The following is a 13,801-nucleotide window of genomic DNA, read 5'->3' as shown; positions in this document are numbered from 1 at the left end:
TTAAATTTATAAGAGCTAGGTTATTGGGATTAAGTGACTTGGCCAGAGCCACACAGCTTAAAATAAGTGTTTGAAGCTAGATTTGAACCTAGAATCTCCTGTCTCCAGGCCTGGCTCTATCCACTGAGCTAGCTAGCTAGCTAGCTGCCCCTAGTAGTCTCTTCCTTATCTTGATATTCTACCCTTCTTTTGCTCTTAACTTTCTTACTTGTAATGTTTGACTGAAGGAATTTAATAATCGCTAGCCAATTAGTAGTATATTTCTGTGGGGTGGAAGAGACGGAGATTGGCATATTGGACTATTGAACTCTTGAGCATACCTGAATAAGATTACATCATCGAAGACTTAAATGTACATTGTTTCCTTTTTTACTCTTCATAGGTTTGTGTACCCTTGATTCAAAGTACAATAAGCATAGACTGCCATGCTGTATCCCAAGGAACTCCATCTCGTGGAGCAGCTAATACAAGTTTAACCCCTGTTACTCCTAACCAGAAAGCAGGTACAGATTTTGATTTTTGATTTAAAGCTGTAAACTGATGATAAAAAAAATAGATTTTACCAATTTAAATCCCTTCAAAAGCAAAGCCATTATCTCTATTCATTTTGTTTGGTGTCTTCCTGTTAAATCTTTATCATAAATCCTCATGTTTGAAGATTTCTTTCTGTATGCTTTATTAGTTGGAACTTAAAGTATTGTCCTGAGTTATAGAATCATGTATATGCAGATTTATTTTAATATTGGTTACTAATATGTATTTTACATTTGAGATGAATAGCTTGTACAGAATCCTAGAAAAATTTGCACATGTGAATGCCTTTGGAATAGATACATTATAAATATTTAACTGTCAGCAGTTAGTTACTAATGCAGGAGAAATTTGGTCCTATAATTGTTTTTGACAGCAATTACCTGTAGGCATAAAGGAATATATGAATGAAAGCAGTTAAAAGGAACATTACTATATAGAACAGAAAAAGAATTGTTCAGTCTGTGGCTTTCAAAGCTATTCTGCTTTCTGGCCTTTATACTTTTCTCTTCTGCATTAAAAAGTATTCCTCAGTGATCTCTTTTTCAGTTATTTTATCACCTAAAAACAATTTTGTTTATATATGTGTGTGTGTGTATAAAATTTATTTTTATTATATAAGATATAAAATCTTAAAAGTCAAATTTTTATCAAGTTTTTTTTACTATTGCTTTACTTTTTCCTTTCTATTCAGTGAGTCATCCCTTGAACAGAATAGCAAAAAGAAAGAGAAGGAAAAAGAAAAAGAAGTAGTTCAGCAAAATTTAATACCATGTCAACTGAATATAAAAAGTATGTGCAATATTGCACTCTCATAGGTCCCCATCCCCAACCCCCATTTCTCCACTAAAGAAAGGGAACTGAATTTTTTCATCTCCTGGAAGATTAGGTTCAACATTTGTTTTCAGTGTTAAAACTATGCTGTTACACATTACTAACACAGTAAAATACTATTTATTATTTAACAATTAGAAACAAACATTTTTAGTATTCCTCTTATACAAAGTTAAACAAGTGCTAACCAGAGTTACCAATCCAACAACTACTTACAATTACAAGATTCTATTCATAAACATTTTGTTGCTAGTGGAGGGGGGGGAAAAAGATTAATCTTGCATATTTATAAGAATAGTCACTGTCACTAGATAGTCAATAGTCACTAGCAACTAGAGAGCTAATCATTCTTTGAAAAATTTACTTTTTCTAGTATCAAGTTAAATTTTTAACCTTTTTTTTGCTGTATTCAAACTAGATCTTTGAAATTGGATTTTATTTACTTTATTTTTTTTTTTTAAGTGGTAGAGACAGAATTTTAATGCAGGCCTTCATACTTCAAACTCAAGTTTGTCTGTTATACTATCCTGCCTCCCATGGTGTGTTCTGTGAAATGTGAAAATGCATGAATAACTTCTCTTGCTCATCTGTTCAATCCTGTCCACCCCAAACCTACCCTCCAGCAAGAAGGGAGGGGGGAAGGAATGATGTAAGACTCTCTGACTTTGGGGAAAGCCCAGAGAGATAAGAGCCTTATGGATCCTTCTACCCATGGGGAAAAGTGTGGGCCTCCTTGTGCACTAATGCAAAGTTAGCACTCCACCCAAAGGAGCTAACAAATATGAGGTTGGTGGTGGTAGCAATGTCTACATGGGGGCTTGCATTCTCATAGCCAAATGTGGTTGGCATGAGCAATATTCTTTTTTTTTTTAATTGAAGTTTTTTTCTTTTTTTATACATTTATTAATATTCATTTTTAACCTGATTACATGCTTCATACCCCTACTTTCCCCTTCACCCCCTGCTCTCCCCTCACCCATGGCTGATGCACATTTCCACTGGTTGTAACATGTGTCCTTGTTCAGGGCCCATTTCCATATTGTTGTTAGTTGCATTGGTGTGGTTGTTTCTAGTCCACATCCCCAATCATGTCCACCCCAACCCATGCGTTCAAGCAGTTGTTTTTCTTATATGTTTCCTCTCCTGCAGTCCTTCCTCTGAATGTGGGTAGCGTTCTTTACCATAAATCCCTCAGAACTGTCTTATGTCATTGCATTGCTGCTGGTACAGAAGTCCATTACATTCGATTTTACCACAGTATATCAGTCTCTGTGTACAATGTTCTCCTGGATCTGCTCCTTTCGCTCTGCATCAGTTCCTGGAGGTCTTTCTAGTTCACCTGGAACTCCTCCAGTTTATTATTCCTTTTAGCACAATAGTATTCCATCACCAGCATATACCACAATTTGTTCAGCCATTCCCCAATTGAAGGGCATCTCCTCATTTTCCAGTTTTTTGCCACTACAAAAAGTGCAGCTATAAATATTTTCGTACAAGTCTGTTTATCTATGATCTCTTTGGGGTACAAACCCAACAATGGTATGGCTGGATCAAAGGGCAGGCATTCTTTTATAGCCCTTTGAGCATAGTTCCAAATTGCCAGCCAGAATGGCTGGATCAGTTCACAGCTCCACCAGCAATGCATTAATGTCCCAATTTTGCCACATCCCCTCCAGCATTCATTACTCTCCCCTTCTTTCATTTTAGCCAGTCTGCTAGGTGTGAGGTGATACCTCAGAGTTGTTTTGATTTGCATTTCTCTAATTATTAGAGATTTAGAAGACTTTCTCATGTGCGGATTTTATTTACTTTAAATGGTTTCTTCATTGTCTTATGGTCCTTTTTTATGATTTCATCTGTGTAGGGTAGAAACAGAAGTTATTTTTTTCTTTATTTTGTTTTAATAACAAATTTCCATATAAGATTTCCAAATTTATGATTCATGTTGTCTCCCTCCCCTTCCCAGGGTTGACAAGCAATTTAAGCTAGGTTATACTTGCATTATCAAGTAAAACCTTATGGGTTCTTTTTTATATTGAAAAACAAACTACTGCTATTTTGTCTTCTAGAAGTACTTCTTGATTCATTAACAAGACTTGAGTTCATGAATATGATTTTGTATAATGGGGAAACTGGGGTGATATGAACTTCTTTACTTAAAGGTTTTGATCAGAGAGGACTTTAAGAAGTTGATAATGACTTTGTAAGTGATGCTATAGGGAAGGGAGCCACTGAAGACAGACAGCAATTAGGAGCTAATTACAGTCATTCAAGAGTGCCTGAATGGCATTTTGAATGGGTGAATTAGAAGGAATAATTTAAGAAGTATTGTGGAGGTAGCTAGTAGTAGTTAGATGTGGGAGATGAGGCCTTCAGAAGAATTAGATGAAACTGAGTAACTAGAAGTAGTGGTATTATCATCAGAAATGGGGAAGTTGGGAAAATGGAATAGATTTGGAAGGAAATTCACTTTTGAACATACTGAGTTAATAGCGCAGGCAGAATATACACATTAAACACAGGTATCAGACTGTTAAAGATGGGAAATAGATTGTGTCTAGATTTCTATATTTTTGGTGTCTTTCCTCTGTAGATTTGCAGTTGAATACATGGAAGCTGATGAGCTCAACTAAGGGAGAATTTAAAGGGTGGTACTTTAGGATATACCTACCCTTAAGGTTAAAGACTTACAATCCAATGAAAGGTACTTAGGAGTGGTCAGAAATGTTAAATTTGGAAGTATCTATCTGTGGAAATAATCAAGAGTATCAGATTTTTAGGAGAAAGAACTGAGGGGGAAAAGGATATTGAATTTAGCAGTTAAGGGATTGTCTTGAAGAAGCACTAGCTTTAGTAAAGTCAGAAACCTAATCACAGTTTATGAATGAAGATATAAAAGATGTTTAATGTGGACTTTTTCCAGTCTAGTAGCCAAGGGCAGAGGAGACAAAGGGTTCATGTTTCAGGTCACAGAGCTGAAGGAGAATATTTTTGTTTAATGGTGGAACAAGATCTAAGAGTGATTATAGGCAGTTGGAAAGAAGACAGATAAGGAGTCAAGTGGGAGGGAAATGACCAATGGAACAAACTTCTGTCGGAGATTAGAGAGTAGCAATCAGTGGCAATTGATATGAATAGAAAGATGAACTTTGGTGAAGTGCTTACTTTATGCTATTTAAATGGCGCTGAGGACTGCAATGTGGGGTCAGGATTTTAGGTATGGAGCTTGGTAGCAAGTTCATTTGACAACAGTAATTCCCTGTTCTGTAATAAATCAGGTATATAGGGCTTTACATCTTTATTGAGGAAACAAATTTAACTAGGTCACAAAACTAATAATTGATGGAGCTGAGTCCCAAGCCCAGGTCTTAAATTCTACCTTAATACTCTTAGCAATGCCGTTCCACTTGGTTGTAACAATAAATTCAAAAGAAAAATATGTCCAAGTTGTATTATACAAGAAAAAGTTACTTATTTTAGTATTCTTCTTACACAAAGTTAAACAAGTGCTAATCAGAGTTACCAATCCAATAACTACTTACAATTAAAAAATTCTGTTCATAAAATTTTTGCTTCAGGGGTTGCATATTTATAAGAAAAGTTACTATCAAATAAAGAATGGGGTTTTTAGAGGTAGGTTGGTAATTGGAAATTTAAAAATCTATTGATATTTACTCTTTGGATTATACTAGCATTGGTCTTTATTGGGGTTGTTTTTGTGTATATACTAATTTTCCTTTCATTAAAAGTCATAGTCTAAGGGGACAGTTAGATGGTTCAGTAGATTGAGAATCAGGCTTAGAGATTGGAGTCCTTAAGTTTCAATCACACTTCATAGCTGTGTGACCTTGGGCAAGTCCCTTAATCTCCATAATCTAGCCCTTACTGCTCTTCTGCCTTGGAACCATTGGTATTGTTTCTAAGACAGAAGAAAAGGGTTTTTTGTTGTTTTTTAAGAGAAAAAGAGTCATAGACTCTATTATTATTTCAGTAGACCTCTTAACATACTGTTTTAAAATGCATAGTATATATATATAAAAGTACAGAGGCAGCTAATTATATTGAAATAGTTACCAAAACTAAAAAAAATTTTTTTTTTTTTTTTTTTTTTTTACAGATTCCAGGTTAAGAACTTCTGTAGTAGTTCAAGAACACTTAGATAATTGTGGGCATCTTCCTTATTCTCCCTTTTCCCCACTCAATCTTTAGTTTAATATAAAATAAAAATATTTTTTTTTAAAGTATACAACTTGAACATCAAATAAAATTGACATTTCCACATACACAGTAGAACTGAAAAAATGCTCATATATAAAATTTTAAGCATCTTATATACTGATTTTGTTGTAATTATATAATAAATCCAACCTGTACCTTTCAAAGCTCTTGCTTATCTGTCACTTTTTCTGGCTTTACTTTCAATGATATGCTTTTTCTTTTTCTGCTATTTTATTTACTTTCTTCACCCCATTGAATTTTTTAAAGGAAAAAAAGTAAAACAAAGGCCTTCTAACGTATGCATAGTGAAGCAAAGCAAATTTCCATGTTAGTCTGAAAGGCTATCTCCTATTTACCACTTTTCTGTCCTAATATGGAAAGCTTGCTTAATTATACACTTAGAATAGTCATTGTAACAAAAAGATCGAGAGAGGAAAAAGTCCACTGTGTACAAGAATGTTCACAGTAGTTCTTTCATACACACGTGTGCATGCACACAAACACAAGTCAGAAAATGTAGATGCGACCCTCAATTGAAATGGCAAAACATTGGATTATGTGAATTATATAAATATTAATTTTATGAATTATATTAATATGATGGAATATCATTGTGCTTTTAAGAAATGACAAGTGATATGGTTCTAGAAAAACCTGGGAAGGCATGACTGATTGAAAATGAAATAAACAGAACCAGAAGAACAATTTTAAACTTTGGGCAGTTTTTATTTTAATGTAAACCACTTAAAAGGATTTTTCTGATTTTTTTTTTTTTTTTCCTTAAGGCTCATTCCCATTTGGAACTCCTGTTACACCAAGGATGAACTTGTCTCTTAATACCAGTGGAATGGCAGCCATTCCATCCATTCAACTCTTGGGAATTGAAATGTTACTTCACTTCTTGCTGGGGCCAGATGTTTTGGAATTTGCTAAGAAAAACAAACTTGCATTGAGTTTAGGTATTTTTTTTTATCCTTAAAATATTTTTGAGACTTCTACAAAAATTACAATGTACTTTTTAATATTTACAGTGTAACTTTTAGATATTGCCCACGTGCAAAACTAACAAAAGTCACAAAACATGGATTGATGGTGAAGTTTTGCTTTTTGTTATGCTATTATAGAAAAATTCCTATTTGATATTTCAATTATCTTTTCCCTTCTTTTTAGAGCCTCTTCAGCATCCTTTAATCAGTAGCCCTTCGTTCTTTTGTAAACATGCAAATATACTCATAGCTGCAGTTCAAGATAGCTTTATTGCTGTTGGAAAAGATGCTTCAGGTAAGTATTTAATTAGAAATTATAGTTGGTCATTTATTTATCAAGCATTTAGAGTCCATAGTTACGATTTCAAGATTAAGATAGTGCCTTCTGTTCCTTTGTTTGGCAGTTTTGTTTAATAATGATCTTAAGTATTTTTCAGGTAAAGTTTTTAAATTAAACTATTTGGTTTAGTTAGCATCAATGGCTATTTTATTTTACTTTTTATTTTTCTTAAACCCTTACCTTCTGCCTCAAAAGACCGAAGAATGATAAGGGCTAAGCAATGAGGGTCAAGTGACTTGCCCAGGGTCACGCAACTGGGAAGTGTCTGAGGCCTGATTTGAACCTAGGACCTCCTGTCTCTAGGCCTGGCTCTCAATCCACTTAGCTACCCAGCTGCCCCCGTCAATGGCTATTTTATTTTATTTTTCATTATTTTAATTTGTGTTTCTCTTAACACTAACATTTTGGATCCTCTTTTGTGCTATAATTTGGAATTTGTAATTCTTTTGAAAATTGTTCATATCTTTATTTTTTATAAATTCAATTAATTTAGAATATTTTTCCATGGTTATATGATTCAAGTTCTTTACCTCCCCCCTCCTACCTCCCCCTCTCCGAGAGCCAATGAGCAATTCTACTGGGTTTTACATGTATCAATCGGTTGCTTTTTTAAAAGATACTGTCCTCTACTTTAGGTTCCTAAAGGATATTTCATGTATTAAAAGTCTGCCTTTAAGAAAAGAATATTTTTTTGAGAGAGTATTGTGTTGTATTTAGGACTTCCATTTTTTTCTTTTAAATTATTCTTGTTTTGTAGATGCTGTGATCTATGCCATATGGAAAGATATTATTTGCTTTGTGAAGTCAGTTATCGAATCAGGTAATTATAAAGCTAACAGGCATGGCTAAACTGATATTTTTCTATTTATTTCCTTCACCTTGCAATGAGAAATCAAAACTTTAAAGCTCATCTGCTACTTAGACTTTTAAATGTATCTTTTGATATGTTAACTTTAATGTTGAATTAATACACTTATTAAACTAAGTAAAGAACTTTTTTAGCTACCTGAAAACTTGCTTTCCATTAAGTGAATTTTTAACGTTTGTGATTTCTGAACTATTAGGTAACAAAAAAGAAAGACAGGGTTCAGAAGTATTGACCCTTTTGCTGCAGTCTTTGAAAAGCATAGTAACAGCCAGTGCATTTCCTGTGTCAAAAACATTGGTAAGTTTTTTAAATAATTTTTTTGTTTGGTTTTGAAGCAAAGAAAAAACCACAAGGCTGAACCAATGGATCAATTGCTTATTGGATAAAAGTTCACGAGAAATATTTTTATATATTGGCAAAAAATCCAGCTTTGCTATTAAAACTTTTGACTCTAATTTATATGCTGTTTTAATAGAACTCTTCCATTCCATGCCATCCTGTCTCATAAGGTAACTTCTGTCTTCTACATTAGTGACAGGAATAGGGCCTTCTAATCCCTTATTTCATTCCCCCTTGTATATTCCCTTTACATTCTTTGTTTTAACCTATCCTCTCATCTTTTAGTCTCAGAATGATTTTGCTGTCTCTTTGCCAAAGCAAGTTTTTCTTCTATTTCCTTTCATCTCACCCAGGAACTTGCATCTTTGATTATCTCCATTCCCTTGACCACCCCCTTCCTAACCTACCTAGAAATGATGCTTTAGAAATTTTTAATCTACTCACTTGACTTCTTTACATCTACAAATTTATAATTATTATGGTTATCTGTTCTATCAGGTAGTCTTTCTCATGTAGTTGTAAATTTTCTAAATTATTTTTTCAGATTTGAACCCTTAGCCCTTTGTGCCTTATTACATACTTAGGAAACTTTTTTTTAAAACAGAATAGTGAAGATTACTTGGGGAAAATAAAAATTTTTGTCAGTGGATTAGATTTTAAATAAATTAACTTGGCAGATCAAAATAATGGTGTTGAAAAGTCACATACAGATGAATCCTTTCTTCAAAATCACAGGGGAAAGTGATACTAGAAATAAATGAATTATTTTAGTTTCCTCCATGACTGTGTGTTATGTGCTTTCATCTAGAACTCCTAATGAATTTGCTTTATATATGCTATAATGTATGAAGAGCATTGAATACATTCAGAAACTTAAGCCATGTTTCCAACTCTCCCTTTAGCAAATCATTTGCCCTCTATTCATTTATAAAATTAATATCTGCTTAGCGTACCTTTCTTTCAGAGTTACTGTAAAAATACAAACTCTTTAAATTATTAAATCTACATCTTCCTAATATCCTATAAAAATAACTCATTTGTTTTTGGTCAGATGTGACATTTGTAGTTAGTGTCTTTGTAGAACCTTGACCTGTATTTCATTTTTGCCACTTTAGGGTGTTCTTTTGGAATAATTTTTCTTCCCATTTTAAAAAAATTTTTGTAGGTCCTCATAGAAATTACAATTAAAGGACTACCTCAGAAAGTATTAGGTTCTCCAGCATATCAAGTTGCTAACATGGATCTTCTTAATGCAAGTATCTTAAATATAATAATTGTGTGTGTGCACGTGTGTGACCATATCAGTCAGAGAAACTGGATCTGTCATAGAGTTATCTCCATGACATTTGCCTCAGTACTATCCAGGAATTGTCATGCTGCTTGATTGTTAGTAATTGCTTGGTTTGCACTTTACTAATGTATGAATCCCTGTGGAAGAAAAAAAAAAGCCTTTTACTTCATTCTGCCTGACAATTTTAATATATAGCTAATAATGCAGCTTATAATGAAAATGGACTTTGTTAAAGACATTTCTGGGTAATAAAGCTAATGACATGTTTAGATAACTTTTTCATAAAACTACCATAATTTGAAAAACATTTAATTTTTAATGATCAAAATAAATTACCAGGTTATGGCAAGTCTGGCTTTAATAATTTGGAAAATGCAACCGTGTTGGGCGCAGATTTCTATGTAAAAGATGAAGAGCCATCTTTTCACTAAAGAATGAAAAAGCAAATGTTACAGGGCCAGCACATAAGGTTGGGTTTTTGTTTTTTAATCATCCTTTTATTTGTCCCATATCAGGTGGTATTTTAATTTGTCATTGCCAAGAGGCATCACTTAAATTTATTTGTATCATACTTAAGACTGACCTTTGCCAGGTTTTATTTGGAAGTATGATCCCCAAATTGAATGATATTAGTAAAAGTGGGCTACTTGATTAATAACTTGACAAAAATGTTTAGATTTATAATGCAAAACTAATATTTTTCTCCTTTTCTATACAGGGAACTCCAGCTTTGTTCTTAATTCAATTAATTTTTAGTAGTAACCTCTTGGAATGTGGTGTGGCTGATGAAAGGTGAACTTTCCTAATCACAATTCAACTAAAGCCTTTGCCAACTAAAGCCTAGGAAGGGCAGTTTGTTTAATTATTATTGAAAGGGGGCAGCTAGAGATGGTTCAGTGTATAGAGAGCCAGGCCTGGAGATAGGAGGTCCTGGCCTTAAAAGTGGCTTCAGATACTTCCTAGCTGTGTGACCCTTGCCAAGTCACTTGACTCTTAATTGCTCAGCTCTTACTGTGCTTTTGCCTTAAAACAAATACATAATATTGATTCTTAGACAGAAGGTAAGGGTTTTTTAAAAAAATTATAATTGAAAGGATGTTAGGAAATTGGGACCACGTTTTTAAATAGGGATTTTAAAAATCAAAAACATTAAAAGTTGAGATAATGCAACAAAGATTGAGTGCAAATCTCTTTACCTCTTGTTTGTTCCTAGTTTTAGCATGCTATTGGCAATTAAAATTTGTATAAAACCTTAACGTATGCCAGAAGTTTGTTCAATAGAATATTTTTCTTTTTCTTTTTTTTTTTTAGATTCTTTCAAAACCTGGAAACACTTGTAGGTTGTGTTCTTACTGGCCCAACTTCTCCATTAGCTTTCAGTGACTCTGTTTTAAATGTTATTAATCAAAATGCAAAGCACCTTGATAATAAAGAACATCTGTGGCGAATGTGGAGCATCCTAGTCAATCCATTAACTGAACTGATTAACCAGGTAAACTATTCTAAAGTTTTTCCAAGCAGAATTTTTCCATTCCTTCTTATGCTTATTCCATTCTGCAGACATTGTGGTATTTGCAAAATCTGTGCTAAGCTCTGGAAAAGACATACAGAATCAATTAGCAAACATTTATTAAATACCAGCTAAATACAAGGCTCTGGGATTAGGAAGACACAGTCCCTTACCTCCAAGAACTTCCATTCTCTTTAGAGAAATATATCATACACAGACACAAATATGTACAGAATAAATACAAAGTGTTTTGGAATGAAGGAATGCTGTTTGCTATTGGAGAGATAAGGAAAGGCCTCTGGTGGCTTTTGAGGTGATCTTTAAAGGAAACCTGCAATTTTAAGAGGCAGATAGCAGGCGAGAATGCATTACAGCTATACAAAGCAGAGGGGCAAGATGGAATGTTGTGTATGTGAATAGTAAAAGAGAACATGAAGTCTAATAAAGCTGGATAGATACCTTGCTATCAGATTTTATAGGTACTAGGAGCCATGGAAATTTGTTGGGGTGAGAAGGGACATGGTTAAACCTATGCTTTATGAATTTTACTTACTTTTGTAGCTGTGTGGAAGATTGGAGAGTAGAGAGACTTAAGGCAGGAAATGCAATTAGAAGGCTTATTAAAGTAGTCCAGGGAAGAGGTAATGAGGGCATGGATTGGAGTGGTAGCCAGCTGACTAGAGAGGAGATGGGATATAAAAAATATCACACTAGAATCTGTAAAACTTGTCAGTTAATGAATAACGTTAGAGACAGTGTAAAAGCATTCTAAATGAGAGTCAAGGGGGACAACTTGTTCCTCAATTTGATGCGTGATCTGGGTATTGTTCACAGTGGGAAAAGGACTTAATTACTTGTGCTTTAAAAGATAGAATTCAGCAGGTAAAATTGAGACAGTAAAACATTCCCTACAAAGGATATCAATAAAGGAATGGCAATAGATAAAAACAAGGGATATTAGTGATATGGAGTGATCCAGTATGGCTCGACTATAGAGTATATGGAAAAGAATGTAAAAAATGAGACTACCAGAATGGTTTTGAATAACAGATAATGCATTTAGGGCTTTATTTGAGAGACAGTAGGACATAATGAATGGTCTTTTTCTCCCAAGTAGTGAGTAACATGTTTTGTCATTGGTGCTCTAAGAGTAGTGGTTAGTCATTGCATTGATAAAGAGTTCTGAAATCTAAAAGATGTGAGTCAGTCAAACAGAAATTGCCTGTGAATGAATGTTTTTAGACGCTGACAGTGTAGACAAGTACAAAATCGTCTCCACTCACTCCCAGTGAATTTAGTCTAATAGTGAACACATTCCAAAATTGATAAATGCCTATGTTTTCATGAACCTTGTTAATCAGAGAAATCATGACTTTTCTCTCTTGAGATATAGTCTGACCATATATCAAAGGTTATGTTGATAGGATTTTCTAAGTGTTAGAAGTTTGGAATCATAGTTCAACAGGATTCTATAACTTGTCAGCCTGCTGTTCTTCCTGTATCCTTTTCCCCTTCCTCATATCTCCTAGATTATCTTTGAAAACATCAAACTATAACTTTAGTTTGAATACCATTTTTATCTTGCATTTTTTCAAACCAATGAAGGTAAGATTTAAAGTATTATGCTATATTTTACCCTTTATATGATTCTTTGAATAGCTTTGTGCCACAGACAATATACTTTTTAAGTCTCCCAGGAGAACAAAAGTTATTTTATATTGAAAAGTATTGCTTTCTACAAAGAAGACTATTGTATACGGGGTTTATGCTCATTAACAGTTTTTCTGTTTTTTTCTTAAGAACATAAAATAAGTTTCTTTCATTTTAAACTCCTTTTCTAGTGCTTATAAAAATGCCCAATTGGCTGTTTATTTTAGCAGCCTGAATAGCATTTTCCTCTTGTATTTTATCCAGACGAATGAAGTAAATCAGGGAGATGCGTTGGAACACAATTTCAGTGCTGTCTATAGTGCATTGATGCTACCAATAATCCATATCTTTCCATCACAAGAGTTTCCATTGGTAAGTTTATGGATAATGGGTTGGGGTAAAGGTAGCATTTTTCTAAATGATAGGCTGAAATCTTGATTTGCCATTGTGATACAGTTAGTCCTTTATTTCTGATATTTACTTCCTTTCTTTTTAATAGACTAGACTTACTTGTTTCTTAGAAGGAATTGTTGAAACTGAGATTTGCTCCTGTCTTACTCTTTAGGTAGCAGAGATGACTGATTTATACAGTTAAATGGAATTGGCAGTGATTTAGGTTTCCATTTATTCTGTTTTTCTACATGATTTTTTTTAAAGCCCACTATGAAATCATTACTTCGAACTTGGTCAGAATTGTATCGAACATTCGCCCGTTGTGCAGCTTTGGTAGCAACAGCAGAAGAAAATTTGTGCTGTGATGAACTTTGCCTTAAAATGATGTCTGGTTTAGATGACAACACCTTTGCAGTAAGTTTTAATTACTAAATTCTTTTAAAAGTATATTTAGCTAATATTAATTGTTCTTAGTGAAAACAAATTAGGTGAATTAATAGAAATCTTACAAGTAGGAGATTGAGCATGAATTATGTGAAACAGTTATAGAATAGTTTATCATAATTAGGAGATTAGTTAGGAATTGGGTGAAAGGTGAGACTCACTTGAGAAGATTCACCTTGCATTAAGTAATGGAAAGAAAAGCCAGACAAAGATAATTTTTTCCATGGAGTCAAGTCAAACAGCAACTTGATTGACCTAGAGACAGGTGAATTAATTACTCCTAGGATAGGAGACTCATTAGGTTTTGAGGATACAAAAATAAATCATTGGGGAACATAGGCAAAGACAGACATATGGTACTTATCACCTTTGGCAACCTTACCTGCTTTTTCGGTAA

General features: G+C 33.7%; 1 protein-coding gene across 1 annotated transcript in view; it reads left to right on the top strand.

Moving 5' to 3' along the window:
* The window catches only part of RIF1 (replication timing regulatory factor 1), a 50,759-nt gene that overhangs the window by 16,515 nt on the left and 20,443 nt on the right, over positions 1-13,801 (top strand). The window contains exons 10-19 of the mRNA XM_044669879.1: positions 383-503; positions 6,369-6,542; positions 6,754-6,864; positions 7,667-7,729; positions 7,974-8,074; positions 9,282-9,368; positions 10,126-10,199; positions 10,719-10,899; positions 12,832-12,939; positions 13,225-13,374. Coding sequence (XP_044525814.1) covers positions 383-503; positions 6,369-6,542; positions 6,754-6,864; positions 7,667-7,729; positions 7,974-8,074; positions 9,282-9,368; positions 10,126-10,199; positions 10,719-10,899; positions 12,832-12,939; positions 13,225-13,374 — 1,170 coding nt within the window. The remainder of the gene's footprint in view (positions 1-382; positions 504-6,368; positions 6,543-6,753; positions 6,865-7,666; positions 7,730-7,973; positions 8,075-9,281; positions 9,369-10,125; positions 10,200-10,718; positions 10,900-12,831; positions 12,940-13,224; positions 13,375-13,801) is intronic.

Source organism: Gracilinanus agilis, chromosome 3, assembly GCF_016433145.1.
Source record: "Gracilinanus agilis isolate LMUSP501 chromosome 3, AgileGrace, whole genome shotgun sequence".
In the NCBI taxonomy this organism is placed as follows: domain Eukaryota; kingdom Metazoa; phylum Chordata; class Mammalia; order Didelphimorphia; family Didelphidae; genus Gracilinanus; species Gracilinanus agilis.
This window is presented reverse-complemented; position numbering and strand designations above follow the sequence as displayed.